This window comes from Sebastes fasciatus, chromosome 8 (genome assembly GCF_043250625.1).
Source record: "Sebastes fasciatus isolate fSebFas1 chromosome 8, fSebFas1.pri, whole genome shotgun sequence".
Lineage (NCBI taxonomy): Eukaryota > Metazoa > Chordata > Actinopteri > Perciformes > Sebastidae > Sebastes > Sebastes fasciatus.
This window is the reverse complement of record NC_133802.1, coordinates 26,877,316-26,898,798: the sequence shown is the minus strand read 5'-3', so window position 1 is coordinate 26,898,798 and position 21,483 is coordinate 26,877,316. Positions and strand designations below refer to the sequence as shown.

Below are 21,483 nucleotides of genomic sequence, written 5' to 3'. Positions count from 1 at the left end.
AGTTTCTCTTAAAGGATATAGTTTTTATTTAGTTTCAGTTTACTGAAAACATTTTTCACTGCTTATTTTCCTTCTAGTTTACTATAATAACCCTGATCTACAGCGATGAATCACTGTTAACAGCGTGTACTGTATATCCATGGATCTATGTGGCCTAAGGGAAGTGTGCTGTAGTGGAGCATGAGGGGATTTATCTATAGAATAACAGTATCAGCATGTACATCTTTCAGAGACAAACACACAGCGGGAGAGTCTTGTCATGGTTATTTTAATTCTGCAGACAGGAAAGACACGAGAACTGTAGGTGGACAGATGTGCGGAGGAGAGAGTTCGACAGTACATTCAGAGGCAGATGTAGAGATGTTTCAGGATAGGAAGGTGAAGTTGAGCTGCAAATGTTACCACCTTGTGCATGGTTGTTACAAAGATTTTTTTTTTTTTTACTATTGAAAACAAGAGAAAGAAAACAGATGACATCCGTCACAAGGTTGTATTGGATGAGTAATTATTTCTTTCTTGAAAAGCATTATTTTTGCTCCAGTTGTTAAAAATACATTTGAGTCATCTTGTAGCTGTTTGGTTTCTAGTTGAAAACTCTTCATATCAAGATTTCCATCAAGAAAATGGACAGGAATGTACTTGAACTTGCAAAACCAGTGGCACTAAAATTAGGGCAGGCAAGCAGTGTTGTAGTCAAGACCACCTAAGCCGAGACCAAGTCATGACCAAGACTTTGAGGGGTTGAGACCAAGTCACGACCAAGACCAAGACCAAGACCAAGACCAAGGCAGGGCGAGTCCCACACTGCATGACACACTTACGTTAAAATGTGGAACATGCAAACCATATAGGCACTCCTCAAACTGATCTGAAAGATCCACATTCCCATAAAAACACCCACAGAAAACAAATGAAGATTCATTCACCTCTTTTGTTGCCATATTTATACTGTATATGTGTGTATGTAGAAGTGTAACATGAGAAATATCTTGTCCAAATCTGTTTTTATTGGGGTTTTTTTGCAGTCATGGCAAAGGTCATCATGTCAAATGCAGAACATAACTGAGTGTCCGTGACTGGAAATAAAAACATAGAAAGAGGACTCCCCACCCTCCCCATGTTGGTCAAATGAAAGAGAATTTTTTTTTAATAAATAAAATAAAATAAAAAACTAAATAAATAAAAACTAAAATAATAAAATATAGAAGAAAAAAAATTAAATAAAAGATTTAGCATAAAAAAAGGAAATCAAATGAGAAATATCTTAGTAAAATTCACCTCTGCAATGCCTTTTGATTATTTTATGTGTGAGAATTTCCCATTGTTTTCTGTGAGCAATCACAGTAATGATGTTAACAAATAAATCAGACCATGCACAAGCAGTTTAGTGATATCCCTGCAGTTCTGGTCTTGACCGGTCTGGAAATAAAATCCAGAGTCCTCTTTGAGACCGAAACTAGACGGAGTAAAAATACGGTTGATTCCGAGATGATACCTTCAAAAAGGTAGTCTTGAGACCATTCTTGAGACCAAATCCGATCTTGAGTACTACAACACTGCAGGCCAGCTTAAGCTCTGAATGTGAGTATATAATACAGCACAGGATAAAGGGTTATAAGGGCTCTTAGCAGAGAGACGGATGGCAGAGAGAGGGGGAGAAAAGAATGAGAGAAGAAGGTCAGAGATGTTGAGGCCTGAGGGGTGAAAACATGGCAGCAAGAGAAACACACCAATGTATATCTATTATATACGGAACATCTGTTTACAGATACAGTGAGATAGAGCTGCCACGATTTATCGATTAGTAGTTCACTATGAAATTAATCAGAAATTAATTAAACAATCGATTAATTGGTTTGAGTATCTTTTTAAGAAAAAACAAAGTCAAAGTCAGCTTCTTAAATGTGAATATTTTCTGGTTTCTTTACTCCTCTATGATAGTAAACTGAATATCTTTGAGTTGTGGACAAAACAAGACATTTGAGGACGTCATCTTCAGCTTTGGGAAACACTGGTTGACATTTTTTACTATTTTCTGACATTTTATAGACCAAACAACTAATCGATTAATCGAGAAAATAAACGACAGATTAATCGACAGTGAAAATAACAGTTAGTTGCAGCCCTACAGTAAGACATTGGACAGTATAAGGTAGGGAAAAAAATCTTCATCTCTCCTGCTTTAATACTGTGGTAATTACATCTGTGGTTAACAAGACAGTCACTGTAAATAAATCAGTGTATTGTAAACACCCCATTCCCTTTTTTTATAGAAAGCAAAATGTAAAAAAAAAAAATAGTCCATTAAACAATCCATAGATTCAGGGACAGGCAACATTTGCAAGGGGTCAAACATTTCATGCAGTGAGAAGTAAGATATTTGATACTTGTGTACGTCAACGGTTTTGTTCCAACATGAGAAAAAAATACACCAACTTACAAAAGCATAAAGTTAAAACAAGCTATGGCACATTTTAACAGACATTAATTGAAATGGCAACACATTTCACATTTCAAGGATCAATTTTAGGTCATTACCAAAATTTATAAATAACATTTTTTGGCATAAAACTCTTCATATATATTATTTTCATGCCAGTTCATGCAGTTCATTTCCTAACGTTATGGCACGAGGCCCTATGAATGCTGCTAATGTATGTTTTTTTTGTCAATAACTTATGAACACCTGTTATATCTGGTACATGTTTGATACTGAACATTTTTGATTTGTCAAGCAGGATAACGGTGATTGGAAGGCTCTGAATAATCATAGGAACACAGCAATTAAGACTCGTATGCAGAATATAGATTCTGTAATCTTTTTTTTTTTTTAAATGACAATAAATATTTGTGTGGCATTGGTAAATACAAGATGGGTAACATACATGAAACGGGACTTTCCCAACAGTTGAGCTAGACTTATTAAAAGCAACATGTTTTTCTTCAGGCAGTGACTAAGACACTTACAAGTGATTCAAAGAGGAGAGGCTGTTAGTGACAGTATGTGGGGGGGGGGGGGTTACTGTGTTAATAATGAGGCAATTTAGAAAGTTTAACAAATCTTATTACAGTTTCGATAGGGTGTCTTGACAACTAGCAGGATTTCGGCACCAAAAAAGTGGTGTCTGGTTCATATAAATGTCCTGTATGGTCACATGATTGGAGCAGAATTGTAGGGCTTCAACAGAAAAAAGTCATCCCATCTTTGCTAACAGAGACACTGTAGATTTGGCCCATTTGGCCGTTGAAATTCTGAGCATTAATACAAACTTAAAAGGAATAGTTTGACATTTTGTGGAATACGCTTATTCGCTTTCTTACAGAGAGTTAGAGGATAAGATTGATTCCACTTTCATATATGTACAGTAAATATGAGCAGCTGAAACTCAAAAGCACCATGACGACGTGATTAATTAATCAAATTTCATTTACGATTTTGGCTTCCAACGATTATGAAAACAAGATAATCAACATAAAACGTTTATTGTGCCGCCGCATTCCATTTCACAATGATGCTCTTGTTTCGTCTTGTGTTATAAATCCAGCGCACCCCTTTCCTTTACAGCGGTGCGCTTTCACCCTGCTCGGCGGGTCTGGAACGGCCGCTCAGTGTGGGAGGATCCCCTCATGGGAACTCTACCCTGCGACCAGCTCTAGGTCGGCTTGCCAAGGCCCGGGGTGAAGGTGAAGCTTTACCGCACCCGTCGCCTGAACCTCGCCGCTTAGTGCTCGCTGTGCCCTCTCTCCCTGTGTCTTGAACCATGGACCCAATCTCGTTTACCATGCTTTGTGGGTGTGACTTTTTTTTGCTGTGTCATCGCCATTTATATCCATACAACCAATGTGTTTATGATTAAAATAGTTTGCTAGAGCATAAAGTCCTTCATAGATCTAGCTTCTTAATTTTGCATCAAAAGTGCACCAGATTGATGCGTTTCACTTTAAAATATAGGCTAAAAATGTTCTTTCTAAATGCATGATGTTTCCAAAGTCAATGAGTAATCGTGTTAAAAAATCGTGATCTCAATATTGACCAGAATAATCATGATTAGGATTTTTGCCATAATCGAGCAGCCCAACCGACTATTTTCCGACAGGGACCATTAACTTCCTGCAGTCTCCACACAGTGGTATCAAACTTCTCCTCAAACTTTCAGTAAGAAACAAATACGCTCATTTCCTAGAATGTCAAAACATTTCTTTAACATACAAAGAGCTCAAATTTTCCAGGAAAATCAATCCGCCCAGGTAGAGCTGAACTCACAGAATGCAGAGTTTATGGACGTAATGACGTCCTTTAAATACTTTAACATCTACAATATGTCCAGCTACAGTAATCACGGACAGTGGGCAGGTAAAAAATCAATATCTCATATTGCCAAAATGAAGGAAAGGTGACTGTGTCTTAGTTGAATAAACGTGTACATGATGAAGCTACGATTGGTGAAAACACAGGTGAGTGTGTGATGGGGAGGTAGGGCCAACAGTGATCACACAGGGTGAGTGAATTATGGCGAGGCTATAGTTGCCTGATGGGGGGAAGATTAAGGGTGTCCAGAGCGCTGTGGTAGAGCTCTCTCAATGCTCTCAACAGATGCAGACGACAAAACATCTGATTGAACAGATGAGGCAACGGCTCCTAGAAAGAAAGACAGAAAGACAAGAGAAAGAGGAAGTGTGAGAGAAGTGTGTGGGGGAGTGAAAGAAAGGAAAAAGGGAGATTTAGAGACAACAAATATTGCTAATCTCATACTGGACTGGTGGGTTTTTGTGCGACAGTAATCACATTCTGTCAGTGTAAATACATCCTCACCCCCAGCACATGGACTCTGTTGTAGTAGGAGCTGAAGTCTTTACTGAGAGACACGAGGAATTTACAGATCTGAGGAACACAAACACGTACATGGGTTAGATAACAGTTTGGTTCCATACACATCTTTGATCAGTAATCAGTGAATCTCAAATCGTCTGACCTGTTCAGTCTTAATGTTGACTCTGGCTCCTCCTCCTCCTTCACAGTCCAACGCTTGTCTCGATTGGTCCAGCAGCTCGGAGAACGGAATGAGGTAATTGAACAAGAGAAGCCACTCGCCCTGTCAGTCAAAACGTAGAGACGGCACGATAGGATTAACACTGAAATGTTGCTGTGAGGACTTCTAAAAAGTGGACAGTTTAATATCTTTTTTAATGGAAAGAAAGGAAAATAAAAACAAAAGTAAATCTAAAGAAATGAAAGTCTTGACAGAACAGAATAGAAGAGAATAACGTGGTACCTCTTCTTTCAGAGCAGAGAAGTCCAGCTGGGAGCCTTCAGGGATTTCTGGGTATAGACCTGCAGATAAACAGTGAACAATATGATACAATGCTTATAAATCTGTTTTATTATTAAAATGAAATAAAATACTCAAAAAAAACAACATTAACAAAGTTTATTTAGCTCCATCGCGCCTGTGAACCCATGTTGGCCTTTACTTTATATACTTTATCTTTTATATACTTTATCTGCTGGGTAGCTTGTGAATTTCTTGTGATCAATAAAGTTTTATCTTAATCTCTAATATTACATAGAAATGTATTTGTTGACTGTATTTTGTATTATTAATCTGAATCTGCAAAGTAGCTGGTAACTAAAGTTAGCAAAAAAAGTAATATTTGCCTCTGAAATGTAATGGGGTAGAAATATGACGTAGCTGAAAATAGAAATACTCAAGTAAAGTACAAGTACCTCAAAATTGTACTTAAGTACAGTACTTAGTAGTAATTATCGTAAGCTTCAACAATTAATCAATTAGACAACTATTAAATTAATTGCCAACTATTTTGATTATCGATTAATCAGTTTGAATATTTTTTTTAAAGTCTAAATTCCAGCTTCTTAAATATGCAATTAATCGAGAAAATAACCAACAGATTAATCGAAAATGAAAATAATCGTTAGTTGCAGTCCTAATTTTAACATATACAGGTAATTATGACATTAGTGTAATTTACATAAACCACTGAGACCACTGCAGAAAAGTCCTGCATTCTACACTGTTTACCAACAGGACCAAACTGGCAGGAAATCCATCGTGTTCTTATTTGTTTACAGTGGTTATATAGCACAAATTGATCACATTCAGTTATCCGTATGGATTTTTTTAAAATGTGCTTAACAGGACACTTTTACAAGAGAGCAATTAAATCAGGCTGTAACTTATCAGAGTATATCGTCACACTCGTGCTGAACTTTCATGTCCCCCGCATTTGCTGTCGCTGCTTCCTTTCATTGAAATATGGATTTTCTTTAATTAAGTTTTGTCTTCCAGTCTGAGGTTTAGGGAATACTGCCAGGACACAGCTGTCTGAGTTATTGTTTTTTTTATTATGTTGTTGATCGGAGAAATGAAACATGAAACTCTCACCCTTCTCCACTCCTCTCTCGTAGCTGTCGAACAGAGTATGCAGTCTGGCACAGTTATACATCACAAACACTCCTCCTCTCGGCCCCTTGGTGGACACGCCTCCCTCCCTCTGGACGTCCAGTGTCACCTAAACAGACAGCCGTCAATCATACTGACTCAACTGACCTCAAAGAGCAAACTGTCATCAATTTCTGGGACAGGTATGTCAAGTCAAACACAGTTGTTTTCAATTGATCAATATGGCCGTTAACACAGCACGTCACAACCTGCATGACACATTCAGGTGCAAACACACAGCTGTTATGATGACTCACAGGACTGGTGTGGACCGTTGACAGCAGCTCAAATCTGACAGTGGCAGAGGTCATGACCCTGATGATGTCATCCCACGTCTGACCTACAAGAGGACGAGGAGGAGGCGGTATTTTATTGGACAAAAAACGTCTAGTTCTGCATCTGCATTAACCCTCCGAGACCCACAATAGACCTGTTTTTGTCTTTTTTATGGGGGTACAGGGGTCTTAAGGGGGAGATAGCAGGTCAACAGTAGATGTCACATAGAAGTGGTGTACATCATCTGAAAGCTGGGAACCTGAAGATTAATTTGAGATGCAGCTCAGCACTGTGTGTCAAGTTGTTCTAGTCATAAATCAATAATAAACATGACTTAAATGATTAATGAATTATTTAAAATAGATTACAAAAGTGTATAAGGGTTTAGAAGAATATAATGGAGGTAAATGATGGCCATTCCCATGCTCTATTATGTCTCACAAGTTGTGGCAGCAATTTTTGGGTTGGTACCATTTGTTACACAGATTTGGTGCTAAATTTAACCATATTTACCACTTGAGAATTGATAAAAATGATCAAAAATCCCTCCAAAATACCACATTAAGACACCAAGACTTTGAGGACCATCACAGAAAAAGCCACGCTGTGATTTGGTATTTAAAACTTTGGACATTTGGAGATTTCTGCAAGAATGCATTTTTTTTATTTTAGATGGCGAGCACTTCTGTTCTGGAAACTGCTCAGAAACCCCCTTTTTGTCAATCTAGCTAGGAAAGCCATCCATCCTCTGAATGCTCTAGGTCTCTAGTTTGTGGCTGTAAAGTTTCATGAGGCTGTGATTATCCTAGAGGTCACCACAGGTTCCACATAAATACACTCACCTTCTACTTGATCTCCATACTTCATCTCTGAGGCCTCCTTCATCTGACCTCTTCTCAGCCTGAGGAGAGGAGGAAGAGAGAAACAATAGGAGCCTTGTTTTGACAGACAGCTCTGCTAAAAATACACAGCGATAACGCAGAGGTGAAGAAAAGCACCATCAACGCCCACTAGTGTTCTCTTAATTTAGTTTAATTAGAACTGCAATTAAACAGTGCAGACAAGATGTCTTTTGTGATGATAAACATCTGTCTGGTGGAGAGCTGGGCCGGGCAAGTGGAGGCAGAGAAGGGAAGGGGAAACAGACAAGTGGAGACAGAGGGAGGATAGAGAACCTCAAGACAAAGACGGAAACATTGAGAAAAGACAAGAGAAGAGGCACAACGGTAGACAAAGAAAGTGATGTGTCTTACTGCAGATATTGTGCTGCAGTGAGGTGAGAACCAGGAGTCTTCACAGGCCCACACACCAGATGTCTCTGAAGACGCAGAGAGCAGAGCAGGTAAAAATAGGAACACAATGCATGATTGTCATTGTGTGTGTGCGTGTGTGTGTATGTGTGTGTGGTTACCTGTGTGTGTGTCGCTCCACTGGCTCTCCACAGCACTGCTATCTGCTGCTGGCGGAACTCATCCTGACAGGAAGTCACATGTAACGCTGTTTCCATGGCTACCTATGAAAAGGGCAGCAAGGACATACGAATCAATGCTTTGATTTTCTGTAAGTCTGAGAAAAATCATCAATGTGTGTTTGAAAACTGCATAGTTCTGTGTGTGTATGTGTGCGTGCGTGTCTTACTGTGCAGTCAGCAGTGGCTCGGTCCAGTTGCGCCAGGTGGGAAACACTGTCTCTGTGCACTGAAACAGATACAGCAACAATGTCTTACCAGTAAATATACAGTACCTACTATCTGTTATCCTACTAATCTTTTCTCCTAAAGGTGTGGTTACACATGCAACACTGCCAAATGCATTAAAGGTATAGTTCAGCATTTTGGGAAATAAACTTATTGGCTGTTTTTGCAGAAAGTTAGTTGATATAACAACTTTCATATCTGTCTGTTAAAGGTTCCCTGTGGAGTTTTGACCTCTAGTACTGCTATGGAGCAGTTAGTTTTAAATGGGTCACACACATGGCACGAGGACCCACACAGATGATGTGATAAACTATCCAGCCAATAGTTTCACACTGTTCCACAGGTGGCGGTATCTTATGAGAAAAGAAATGCACTCAACAAGTTTGTTTGTTTGTTTACAAGGAAACTCCTCCGGTCTGCACTTTTAATTATGGAGCTGGAGACAGTTAGTTTAGCTTAGCATAAAGACTGGAAGCAGGGGGAAACAGCTAGCCTGGCTCTGCCCAAAGGCATCACCTCTAAAAGCTCATTAATTAATATGTTGTGTCTCGTTTGTTTAATCTGCACTCGAAAGGAAATGAAAAAAAAGACAATTTGTGGTTTTACAGGGAGTTACGTGCTGTAACTATTTCTTGGCCAATTACTCCCTCGAGTCTCTGCTGGTTGCCTGGCAACCTCACGGCACTGGCCTGGCCAAGAAATAGTTCTAGCATGAAACTCCCTGTAAAAACACATCCTGTTTGTTTGGTATTTATTTAACTAACCAGTAAATTGCTTCTGTAAAAACATGTTGCTGTTGACTTTCTAAAATGCCATTTTTCAACACTTTGAACACTACAGACTCGATTGTTTAGCAATCTCAAACACAGATATCTCAAAACATGGGCTCATGAAACCCAAATCTCCTTGTGCCCTCACCTATGCAGGTACCGAGGCTGGGGTCGTATCCCAGCAGCCCCTCCTCCTGGAACACTCGTTTCAGGTTGACCCTGAGCTCTCCCTCGTTCTCCCCCTCCTCCACCTTCCTCCCTCCTCCTCCGCCTCCTCCTCCTCCGCTGGTCCTCCTGCCTCTCTCTGTTTCCCTCTCTCTGTAGGGGGAGTTCTCCAGCGCCTCCTGAATCTTCTCCTCCCGCTCCTCGTTGGTCCAGTTGGCTGGGGTTGTCGGCCAATCGATGCCCAGAGCTCGGAGGAAGGTGATGATGTCGCTGTCTTCGGGAAGCGTGGGGCAATAGGACACTGCAAATCTGAGACAGGTAAGGAGATTGGTACTGATCACAGCAGCAGTTTTCCACACACATCAGCCCCCCTACATGTACACACTCACTTTACAATTTTGATAATTTTTGTGTATCTCTTTATTTATTATAATGTGCATATTTATTGTATTTATCTTATTTTTTCTACTTGACTGAGAACAGCACAATTCCAATGCCCTTGTACACTACCTGAGCAAATAGCTAATAAAAGTCTTAAATCTTGACTGCAATTAACAATTATTTTCATAAGTAATTGATCCCCCAATTACTTTTTCAATTAACTTATTAATCATTTAGACTTTAATTTGTCAGAAAATATTGAAAAATGCCCATTAAAGTTAAACCAAGCCGAAGGTGACATCTACAAATTGCTTTTTTTTGTCCAAGCAACAAAGAACAAAACCCTAAGATATTTAATTTACAATAACAAAACAGCGAAAGCAGCAAATCTGCACATTTTACCAGCAGAAACCAGCTAATGTTTCAAAATGTTCCTTGATACAATTTTAGGCAACTTAGTTTTAGAACTACATTTATTGTTATAAAGAGGTAAAAGATAAAGCACAGAGGAATTTGTTTAGGATGAGAGTAACTTAAAGGAAGTGTGGACAACATTTAACCCACAGACTCACCCCTGTCTTCTCAACAGCGCCCCCATGTGGTCAGCCAGCAGAACAGTCCTCAGCTGGCCCAGAGTCAGTGTATCAGGAGTGGGTGTGTTGGGTTTAGGATGCAGCGCAGGACAGTTGAGCACCACACAGCCTTGCTTCTGACTTGAGGGCTTCAGGTACTCCGTGGCTCCGTCTGCCAGGACAGCCCTGAAGGCTGCGGGCCGGTCCACCCTCACCCTCAAGCCCTCACCCATTACCTCCCCACCGGCCACAGGGAGAACCCCACCGCCACGGAGGGACAGGACCCTGGACATCACTGCTGGAGGAACCTGGGTGGATAAAGGGGAGACATTAGAGACTCATATATAAATTTTTTTCTGCCACATGCTGCCTCTCGACTGGCAGCCTGTTGCAACAACTCGTATAACTCTCTGAGTATTTTGTGTTTTTGTACAACCAGTCCCCTCTGTGTGTGTCAAGACAGTGGGGTCGGGAGGTGAAGCGTCACGCGTCCTCCCTTACAGACTAAAGACTAACATTAAATAAAACAAACATTGTCACATTTTTGCACTACTTGCGCTATGTCTACCTCATAGCATTACACATATATGTACAGTAAAAGAAACCCTCTCATTTTATATTGCTAACTTTTGTTTATTGCTAATTTTTGTATTTTTTAAAGGGACTGTTTGTTAGTTCCTAAACGTATAAATCAATCCGGGTCAGTGTCCCATGCGCACTCGTGTGTGGCTACGCTGTTCAGACACAGGTGTCGCTGTTACAAACAATTTCTGATTCTTACAAACAGTCCCTTTAATACTAATAATTTACTTAGTGGCTCTTAAGACATGCCTGTCTGAAAAACTTTTGCACATGCATTTGTGCTTATAATCTCACAAAAATGCATATCTCTGTCAGTGGAACAATATCAGATGTTGGTATCTGCATTAAAAAAAACAACTCATCAGTGCATCTGTAAAATCATCATACATGCTTATGATGGAGTATACATGCAACAATATTAGCATCCTCTTAAACAAGCATGCATGAACACGCCCACAGGTACAACGTGCCTGAGGTGTGGCTTCAAAAGATGCATTTGCTAACATTATATTATTTATTATTTTTATGATAGATTAACATGAACAAGCTATGGAAGAGGCCTGAAACTGTGTTCCAGTTGCAGCACAGCTCTAGCTGCGTGTTTGCAGTGACCCACATTGCATCTGCAACTCATGGGTTAATAATGACTGCCGCAGGCTGTTAATGTCTGGTCGATCATGATGGGGGCAAAGTCAGCGGCCACTGATCAATTCAGGAGGATTTATCTGTTCTCAGTATCACTCAAACATATTCATGATTTGTAGGATTGAAACCAGCAGCTTTCACCTGCTGCTCATTAATCAATCAGGCAGCGGATTGGGTTCAGCTGAGCCTTATAAAGCAGGTAGTTCCGGTCCCCTGCTCCTATTGGCCGAGTCACGTTCGAAACCGTTGGAACACCTAACGTCCATTTAAATATCACTGCGCCCCCTCGCACCACAGCCACCTTTAAGGCAACTGTCAAGGAACTATACTGCCGCGTGGAAGAATACAATGTGAAAGAAGTTTGATAACAAGCAGTGTGTCCGCGCGGCCGTTGCTCAGCGATGATTCCTCTTTTTAAAGAACGGTCTCTTTCGGTGCGTTAACAGAAAGCTTTAAAACAACACAAACATCAGCAATAAGCCCGTTAAAGATACTAAGTATGAGTGAAACCAACCTGTCCGTCCGCGTACAGCGTGTTGAGCATCGTGGTCGGCGATAAGAAGTCTCTGTTCCGGAGGTTTTTAGCGCTGCTCTCTTTGAACCAGAGCTTCTCCGGGTCAGGGAAGATCCTGTCGCCGCCGCCGGAGCCGTTCTCCCGGCTGGAACCCCGCAGTGCGGAGCTCAGCGCCTGGACGGTAGGAGTGATCCGGAGCGGAGAGGACTCCTCGATGTTCTCCATCACCACCAACCAACCAACCACAACACAGACAGGTGAGCTTTGCTGCTACCAGTAGCTAACTACACCCGCACCACTCTGCTCATATCTGCTGTTAAAACCTGGTCTCACTAGTCGGTGCGGATGTGATGCAGCTCTGCTGAGCTTCAACACGGCCGGATTGAATGCCAGTTCAACAGCCGTGCTGTTAAATCACAGATCGATGTCAGATATTGGCTGTAGCTAGAGGAGGACTGCATTGGCTGTTTTTTTTTCGTGGCCGGAACTAGTGAAGGGCAATCCGTGTTTCTTTCCGAGGTGAATTTCGTGTTGGACCAGTGGAATTTGCCTAATAGCGCCATCTAGGTTTGTGGACATGTGGTGTCACGTGTCTGTAATATGTTTAGAGATTATTTCCAGTGCAAGCAGGTGTCTAATGGACAAGGTTGGAGTGTAACATGTACATAATTTAATTACAAAATAAATGTAAGTATAATCAGTTAGTCATCTAGTTTGTGGCAGTCTGTGCAATCTTTTTTTTATAATATTTTATTTAAAAAGTTAAATACAATATTATTCGCATGTACAGATGCTTCATTACAGTTCTGCAAAAAATACCTTACAGTATAAAAATTAATTATAAAATATACAACAAATAAACTGTAAGGAAAAGATGAAAAATAAACAAAACACATTCGGGGTCTGCTAAACAATTGGAATACATTTTTTTTATTATATTTTATTTCAAAAGTTCAATACAATATATTCACATGTCCATATGCTTCATTACAGTTCTGCAAAAATACCTTACAGTTTAAACAAATATATATATAAAATATACAAGTGTTTCTTCCGAGGTGAATTTCGTGTTGGACCAAGTCTGTTCAATCTTTTTTTTTTTTATAATATTTTATTTCAAAAGTTCAATACAATATATCCACATGTTCATATGCTTCATTATAGTTCTGCAAAAATACCTTTCAGTATAAAAAAAATATAAAATATACAACAAATAAACTGCAAGGAAAGGAAAAGATGAATAAAAAAAGACTAAATAAAAAAAAAAACTAAATAAACCAAAAACATTCGGGGTCTGCTAAACAATTGGACAATCTGGTCAATTTAGATTTTTTAAGTTTTCAATCATAGTCAAATATGTTTTAAAATCAGTATCTTTAAAAATAAAAAAGGAGGGTAGTCTTTTAAGGCATTTCATTTTATGTATATAATATTTAGCTAGGATAATAATCAAATTAATTATGTAAATCTCATCTGCCGAAAAACTGTGATTGCTGACAGTGAGTAATATCTCAATCTGTGTTAGTATGATATCCTTTTTGAAATTACAGATTCCTCTGCAAATGAAACCAAAAAGAAATGACATGAAAACAATCTACAAACACATGTTCAATAGTCTCCCCTTCACAATTACCTGTGTACAATCTTAAATAGAAACTCCTTGATTTTATTTGTAATTATATATTTATGGGGTAACAGAAATATAGTGTCATTAACTATTTATGTATCCACAATTTCACTGGATTTTAATTTAAAGAATATATGAAGGCTCTCAAACTTATAAACACAAAAAAATGTTATTTATTTTGTATATATATTATAACTTATTATTATCTTTATTTAAATGAATATTCTTGTTTCTCTGTTGATATATTTCAACGTTGTTTTTTTTCAATAAAGACTGAAAAAAAAAGAGAAATCTTCTTCCGGCGCGGAAATGTGACGTTTAGGGCGCAAATAAACAAGGGAGGTGTTTATAATAAGTTCAACACCTCCTCTCACACATTATACTAACCGAGAAGATGCACAACTGGCAGGAGAACGAAATCAAAGAGCTGTTGACGATCCGCGGCTCTGAGTCGATCCGGAACCAGATCACCGGCACCGTGAAGGACTCGGTGGTTTACAGCCGGATGACCAAACAGCTGGCGGAGAGAGGAGTGTACCGGTCTCACATGCAGGTGATCAGCAAGCTGAAGGCTCTGAGGAAGCAGTACATCAAGTACCAGCAGCAGAAGACCCGCTGCGGCAGCGACCGCGTCGACTGGCAGTTCTACGAGCAGTGCCACCGGATCTTCGGGGATCCCTACCTACCCGGGAACTCGGTGAACCCGGTGAAACGGCACCGGAGTCCCTCTCCTCCTCCACTGCTGCTGCATCAGCCGCCGCTGTCTCCTCCGCCTCCACCGCCTCCTCCTCCGCCTCTCATCAGCAGCGAGGAGCATCATGAGGTGGTGGTCGGGCTGTGGGACGAAGTGGACGACCGGGAACTCAACAAACATCTGGGTCCGATGGAGGGGGAGGACGAGGAGAACCAGTACAGCCCATCAGAACAGCTGCAGCCCATCACCACCAGTAAGTGTTTCTATGGTTACTCTGTTGAGATAAGTTACCTGGATGACCTGCAGGGTCCTGAGGTCCCAGACAACACAAAGGGTCGTGGTTAGATACCTTATTAAACCCATTTCAGTTAGCCTCACACAAATTATATGTAACTAGACATTCAAAGAACTATAGCTAGTTTTATGATAAGATGAACCTTTATTAATCCCCGGGCGGAAAGTCAGGTGTCAAAGCAGCAAAGTGCAGATACAGAGGTACAGGTGTACAAAAAGATTATAAAACAATAGATGGATCAATAAATAGAAATACAGAATATTCATAGTGAATGGACATAGTGAATGGACATAGTGAATATTCATAGTGAATGGACATAGTGAATATTCATAGTGAATGGACATAGTGAATATTCATAGTGAATGGACATAGTGAATGGACATAGTGAATATTCATAGTGAATGGACATAGTGAATATTCATAGTGAATATTCATAGTGAATGGACATAGTGAATATTCATAGTGAATGGACATAGTGAATATTCATAGTGAATGGACATAGTGAATGGACATAGTGAATATTCATAGTGAATGGACATAGTGAATATTCATAGTGAATATTCATAGTGAATGGACATAGTGAATATTCATAGTGAATGGACATAGTGAATATTCATAGTGAATGGACATAGTGAATGGACATAGTGAATATTCATAGTGAATGGACATAGTGAATATTCATAGTGAATATTCATAGTGAATGGACATAGTGAATATTCATAGTGAATGGACATAGTGAATATTCATAGTGAATGGACATAGTGAATGGACATAGTGTACCGTCTGTAGTGTACAATAAATAGATGTAATATGTGCAGTCTATAAAATGGTATATGGGATGTAGTGTAAAGTAAGTTTAAAATTGAAAGGGCACCAGTGGTTAGGAGAGGTGGTTGCAGGTAGTGCAGTCAGTTTTCATATGGCAGGCGAGTGCAGGCGTTACCTTTTTCTTTACAGTGGTTAGAATGGAGCCTGCAAACTGGGGAAACTCTCGCGAGACTGTTATGGTAAGGCATTGATCTTGAATTGTTAAAGTTCGGCATTGACCTCGAATAGTTGAGGTTAGGATAGGGCGTCGGGCAGCGAGTCTTACGATACTTTTTTGCAGATCTCAGATCAGACTTTGCGGTTTGTGGGCTCCCTAAGAGACACGACCCATATCGATCTATTGCTAGATAGACATATTTGGCATTTAGCTTAATGTTTTTTTTTTTATCTCTTTGCATATAAAACAAAGAAATTATTCCATGAGATTTGTCAGATAGTGAGATTATTGACCCCGGTGTTTTACTAACTTATAACCAGATCAAAAGTTCTAGGGACACCTTTCCAAAGTGTCTTCATGCACTTGTATGAACTGTGTCAGCTAGGGCTGTCCCGAATACCACTTTTTGGGCTTCAAAGCTTCGGTGAGAAATATTCAAAGGTATTCGAATCTTCGCGCCGCAGAAGGATGACATGTTCTTCTGTCTGTCTGTCTCTATCTGCCCTGTTTCAGTGCTGCTGCCGCACACACGCACCTCTACACACAACAAACTGCGATATCCAGCTGAGAATAACTAATAATAATTAATGTTGAATATTAATAATGTGGGATTCCTTATTTCACGGGCTATTTGGGGATTTATACTTTATTATTACATACTTACATAAAAGCAAAACAAAAAATATGCATGTGTGGAGTCCTACGGTCTTTCTGTCTGGGGAAACTGCACACTGCTATGACTAAAATAAGGCAAAAACAGACACATCAGGACACACCAAAGTACACAAAACCCAAAACCAACTCAAAGAAAGCACCGGAAAGGGGGCGGAAAGTGGCGTGTCCACCTGGGTGTCATGTTTCCATCACTGCCGATTGCAGCTGGAGCCGATAGATATCCGTGACTACTGCAGAATCATTTCTCCCGGGAATGAATGCAGATTGTAACCTTCCCCACTAAAGACAAAAGCCAGATGTGTTTTGTTGTTCAGTGGGAAATGGGCTTTAAGTCTTCTCACATGGAGTCAGACAAATAGCCCACTTATTTAAGGTTTAAAACCCTCTGAAACTGCACTGCTGCCACAAACGCCACAGAATAAGGAAGCATTTATTGCCATGCCTCCTTAAAGTCATGTAAAGTTAGTCCTTCTACCCTTCAAAAATTCTTGTGTTATATTCTGTTATTTATCTCTTTGTTTTGCCCAAATTCTCATAAGTCATGATGATGAACAGCGACATTTCTCCTGTCTTTGATGAGGCAAAGCTGCGAATGCTTCCTTACTTTGTGTACACAGTTAGTCTTAAAGGGATAGTTCAGGTGTTTTGAAGTGGGGTTGTGTGAGGTACTTATCCATAGTCAGTGTATTACCTACAGTAGATGACGGTCGCCACGCCCCCAGTTTGGATAAACAGACTGGAGTTACTGCATGGAAGCAAAGCAATGTACTGCTGTGGACAGTATAAAAATGACTGCTTTTTTCAATGGAGTCTGGCTGCTTCAGCGAGAGAATAGATAAACGGCTTCAGCTACCCGTCGGAAACATAGACTGTATAGCCGCCTAACGGCAAAGGTAAAACTACGAAAACATTCTTAATGTAGCGTACACTGAAACGGATATTGATTTTTCTTTTCTTTTTTTAGGTGGGTCTTTCTTTTAGGTGGCTAAAATACGTTTTGCTGCCGGCCTCGTCCACAGCAGTACATTACTTTGCATCCGTGCAGTAACTCCTGTCTGTTTCTCCAAACTGGAGGCGTGCCGACTGTCATCTACTGTAGGTAATACACTGACTATGGAAAAGTACCTCATACAACCCCACTTCAAAACACACAAACTGTCCTTTTTAAATATGTGAGCTAGTAATCATTTGGTCCTGTTTCATCTTAAAACAACCCCCAACTTAATAAAACCATTTGTCCTCTTAAGGTGAAGTGTCTGTTTTTACCCAGTTTTAATCACAGCTCTCTCAGTGGGGAAGCCGATGGACAGAAGCATGTCAGCCCTCACAAACCTGAAAATGTATTTAAATATGCATCACATTATTGTGCATAAACCATGTTCTGTTCGGAGTGTGAAGGCCTTGTTAATGCTGGTGTTGGCTCTACTCCAGCACACTGGATTTGAAAGCAAGATATAACTGTAATGTTTAATGGATGTGGACACCCTTACAGCTGAAAGTCAGCACTTTAACCTCATAGTCATTGTTTTATTTCAAGTCCAGTGTGTTGAAGCACAGAGACGGAACAAACAATAAAATAAATGTGTCACTGACTGTCTCTTTTGTTTTCTAGCGTACACGACTCCAGCGAAGAAAAGGAAAACGACGGTGATGGAGCAAGTCTCTACGTTAGTGTCGGCGACGGTCAACCAGCTCCGAGAGATGGACGCTGCCATGCAGGCGCAGGAGGACATCCGGCTACAGAGGTTGATGGACCACGAGAAGGAAATGCAGAACAATCTAATGAGTCAGCTGGCGAACATGCACGAAAGGATCAGCCGAGAAAACCACGAGAGACACGTCGAACTCGTGGACAGGATAATGTCTAGGTTTCCTTCACCTTCAGAACCTTCGGGTCACTGACTGACACTTCCTGCGTGAGTGACGACGGCGTGCGACAGGGTTATTCAGGTGTAGGGAACACCTCTTGTTTCTCTCTTCCACCAGCTGACTTGTGCCTAATTCCTTTATTTTCACTGTATTTTTCAACAATGTACGGAAAAGTGAGATAATCTTGCCTTTTAACCTAATCCAGGTTAAAAACAGGACATGTTCCCACTGCAGGCCTTCATGCTCTGTTCTGATTCGCTGCTCATATAACTTTGTTTTTATCTTTTTAGTTAACCCTTTAACAATACCATTGTAAACTCACAGTGGTGCTGAAAACGGAGAATAACGAAAACACTAATTTGACAGGAGCAATGAAGCTGCATCATAATAATAATAATGGACTGTAGCACTTTACTTATACTTTTAAAATGATTAAGTCCATTTAAATTGGCTAGCTGGACTATGAATTGTTAAATTTATACTATATATGCGTAATCGTGTAGAGCCTATCAAAACATTTCCAATCATTTAAAGATGTATTATTGTTACATGTACATTTATCTGACTCTACTGACTGAAAACGTGTTTTTAAAAATCTCTGAATGTGTGAATCAGAACATCAGATCTGTGTCATCTGAAAATCTGAGTTTGGAGGATTAACACCTACAGTGTGAACTTAGCCTTCCGTTTACATGAGAGAAGACAAATGAGTCACACAAAACGTAATGTGGTGTCGGACTGAACACCGGCAGCTGCAGCCTTTTGTTGTAGGAAACTCTTTACTAAGCATTTTCTTTCATTTGGGATCATGATGCTGTTATAATGTGTGACTGCGGTACAGTGTTTCCCACTAATTACCTAGACTGTAGAGGCCCGCCATAGTCTATTTTGTCCCCCCACAGTTTCATAATGAACCGAAAATATTTTTAGTAATAATAGTAATAGTTACATAAAATGGAAAAACTCAACCAAGTAAAAGTACCTCAAAATTGTACCGTACTTGAGTAAATTGACTTAGTTACATTCCACCACTGCTAGAGCACAAAATTGTTTACAAGAGCACAAAGATCTTCATAGATCCTCTTAATTCTACTCTAAAATTGCACCAGATTGATGCATTTAACTTTAAAATGTACAACATTTTCTTCCAGGGGAGCATGCCCCATGTCCACTCACAAAATCCTGTGTGACGCAGTGCAGTAAATGATAGCAGTTACTGGTAACTTTGATGAAATTTGGCATTTAGAGAAAGCGTTGCCGTGTCAAACATTGATATAATATATCCTGTTTCAGTCGTGTCACCCAGCAGAGCTCCCAGAGGGAGAGGAACCAGAGCAAGCTAACCACTGAAACACTGTAGTAGAAGAGACTCATGAATGGAAGTGTATTTGTAGCACAGCTCATAAATAATGTACGGTGATGGATATTGAAAAAAAGATATACACAGTAACGGTTTAAAAATCTGAGATTTATGAGAACACTATACAGAGAACACAAACGATGTACGTTTTTACAGACTTGAGACTCTAAAATGATGTGCCGTACGCCCTCGGGGTCGCGGTTCTCGGTGTCATTCTTGGCTGACACGAAATTCCCGGTTGCGTTCACGGTTATCAGCAATCCGGGAGAAAACGTGTCATTGAGGAAAAACACCTTCTGCATCAGACGAAACTAAATCAATCATCGTCATTTCACTTCTACATCCAACTCCAACTCCAACATCCTGTTCGAGATGGCAACACACTAAACACACTAACGCCTTACTGGTGTTAGTTTCACTTTCCTTATTTTTTCATTTGAGAGAAACGAAACTTATTCCACCTTTGAATGGACCCTCTGAATCAGAGAGTATAAACTAAAATAGGTTTTATACTTGTGGCTCAGTCAGCTGGGATGTGTATTTTTACTGTAGATACTTTTATACTGTTCTTTACTGTTACCAGTGTTACAACAATAAAGTTTTCAAACTGAAATGAATCCATTTTGAATCAGAGGCTGACTTGAAGGAATGCAGAGTAATCTGAAACGATAAACGGTTTGCGATGTTCAAGTATCATCTTGTCCCGTCTGCTCAGGATGTCCTGTGCGCTGTGGGATGGAAACGGACCTCATAACCAGCTGGAGCTCAGAATCACAGCTGCATTATGGGTTCCGTTACAATCCCACCCACCAACATAAGCTTCAGGTCCGGGCTCAGGTCCGGGTTCAGGTCTGGTCCGGTTTACGCAGCTAAAAGAAAAGAAAAAATGTGATTAACAGGTGACTTTATATTTCATGAGTCAGACTTTTACAATCAGTTCTGTTAGTTAGGACAGCGTCTTACTTTGTATACTGCTACTTTTATTTTGAAACCAAACAGCCAAAATGTTGTAATGTTGGTTCTTGAATGGACAGTTCACTGTATTTTTGTAATTTGGGTAGTCTGGCCCTTTAAATCCAATTTTATGCAGCCATATCTTACATTTGTTTTTGGTGACTCCCCATAAGCCACAGTTAAAATGCACACAAATGCCTCTCTCCTCCTTTCAGCACAGCTTAACTTTAGCTTTGTTCAGTTCAATAATTGTAAGACATTATCAGCTTCCTCTGGCTGACTTTGTTTTGCCCTCTGTGGTTTTTCACGCTGATATAACCTCGCTTCAAACGATCCGTAATCATTCACAGTTTAACCACAGCTAACGGCTCTGTTAGCTGTGGTTTGAATTACTTTTGTATTGGATGGAAAATCCTTCTACTTGAGTTAATGTATGTACAAGAAGCATTAGCTTTTCAGCTTAGCATTATACTGTGTATATACATAATGCTCAGTTGATAAGCTAATGGTTTGTTCATTCGTTCTTTAAGTTTAGTTTATAAATTTGTCACTTTTCAGCTGTTTTATTGAACTTTAACCTTCATTTTTACTCAATATTACAGTTTCTGCAGCTGCTGAAAAAAGTTATCAAAGTTCACTTGATTGTGGTGTAACATAAAACTAGACGACCATTAAAAGTCATCCATGCACTCAGCTGTAACTCTCAGTGGTTTAAAAGTCACTCCTGAGTGAAACCACAGAATCATAATGTGATGATGTTCAGTCCAGAGCTGAAAACACAATAAAATGAAAGTAGGCTAATAAAAACAAAATAAAAAAATCGCAATGTCACAAGCGGTTAGTTTCTGCCCAAAGAAATCACTGAAAACAAGACAAAGCACCTTGTGAACACCAAACAGCTGCCTGATTATGATAACTGAAAGAAAAAAAAAAGATGCTTATGATCAAACCTAAATCAATGT

The 21,483-nt window shown here is 39.8% G+C and overlaps 2 protein-coding genes and 2 long non-coding RNA genes across 8 annotated transcripts in view; 3 read left to right on the top strand and 1 right to left on the bottom strand.

Moving 5' to 3' along the window:
- LOC141773053 (uncharacterized) overlaps positions 1-6,891 on the top strand; it is a 30,069-nt gene extending 23,178 nt beyond the window's left edge. The window contains exons 3-4 of one of the 2 annotated variants that reach the window (XR_012594996.1): positions 6,428-6,604; positions 6,721-6,891. This is a non-coding gene — a long non-coding RNA (uncharacterized LOC141773053). Of the gene's footprint in view, positions 1-5,019; positions 5,067-5,285; positions 5,386-6,427; positions 6,605-6,720 lie in introns of those variants that run through there. The other variant, XR_012594995.1, reaches the window with a different exon arrangement.
- dalrd3 (DALR anticodon binding domain containing 3) lies at positions 992-12,287 on the bottom strand. The gene is made up of 13 exons (XM_074644698.1): positions 12,063-12,287; positions 10,322-10,629; positions 9,352-9,677; positions 8,376-8,434; positions 8,149-8,250; positions 7,991-8,055; positions 7,580-7,638; positions 6,719-6,801; positions 6,405-6,531; positions 5,274-5,332; positions 4,974-5,093; positions 4,814-4,882; positions 992-4,639 (listed from the first exon to the last, which is right to left on the bottom strand). The coding sequence occupies exons 1-13, from the start codon at positions 12,285-12,287 to the stop codon at positions 4,520-4,522; spliced, it is 1,722 nt and encodes a 573-aa protein (XP_074500799.1). The 3' UTR covers positions 992-4,519.
- LOC141773052 (uncharacterized) lies at positions 7,603-10,474 on the top strand. The gene is made up of 3 exons (XR_012594994.1): positions 7,603-8,079; positions 9,360-9,686; positions 10,339-10,474. It is a non-coding gene; the product is annotated as an uncharacterized LOC141773052 (long non-coding RNA).
- Positions 12,179-20,180, top strand: LOC141773049 (uncharacterized). 4 transcript variants are annotated; one of them, XR_012594993.1, is made up of 4 exons: positions 12,183-12,319; positions 14,084-14,636; positions 17,303-17,437; positions 17,951-20,180. XR_012594993.1 is itself a non-coding variant. In XM_074644700.1 (3 exons), exons 2-3 carry the CDS (start codon positions 14,195-14,197, stop codon positions 18,238-18,240), a joined length of 732 nt encoding a protein of 243 aa, XP_074500801.1. In that variant the 5' UTR covers positions 12,179-12,319; positions 14,099-14,194; the 3' UTR covers positions 18,241-20,180. The 4 variants fall into 4 exon arrangements, 2 of the variants coding, with proteins under 2 accessions (XP_074500801.1, XP_074500800.1); XR_012594992.1 differs by having other exon boundaries at positions 17,303-17,433; positions 17,951-18,090; XM_074644700.1 differs by lacking the exon at positions 17,303-17,437 and having other exon boundaries at positions 12,179-12,319; positions 14,099-14,636.
- Positions 20,181-21,483: the final 1,303 nt, after the last annotated feature.

Bases quoted from the DNA above. Each gene is read 5' to 3' on its own strand.
- dalrd3 (XM_074644698.1), bottom strand. From the start codon at position 12,287: ATGGAGAACATCGAGGAGTCCTCTCCGCTCCGGATCACTCCTACCGTC. The intron at 6,802-7,579 runs GTGAGTGTATTT...GTCCTCTTGTAG, and splicing joins GTATGGAGATCAAGTAGAAG to GTCAGACGTGGGATGACATC. The intron at 5,094-5,273 runs GTACCACGTTAT...TTTGACTGACAG, and splicing joins TCTCTGCTCTGAAAGAAGAG to GGCGAGTGGCTTCTCTTGTT.
- LOC141773049 (XM_074644699.1), top strand. From the start codon at position 14,084: ATGCACAACTGGCAGGAGAACGAAATCAAAGAGCTGTTGACGATCCGC. The intron at 14,637-17,950 runs GTAAGTGTTTCT...TTTGTTTTCTAG, and splicing joins GCTGCAGCCCATCACCACCA to CGTACACGACTCCAGCGAAG.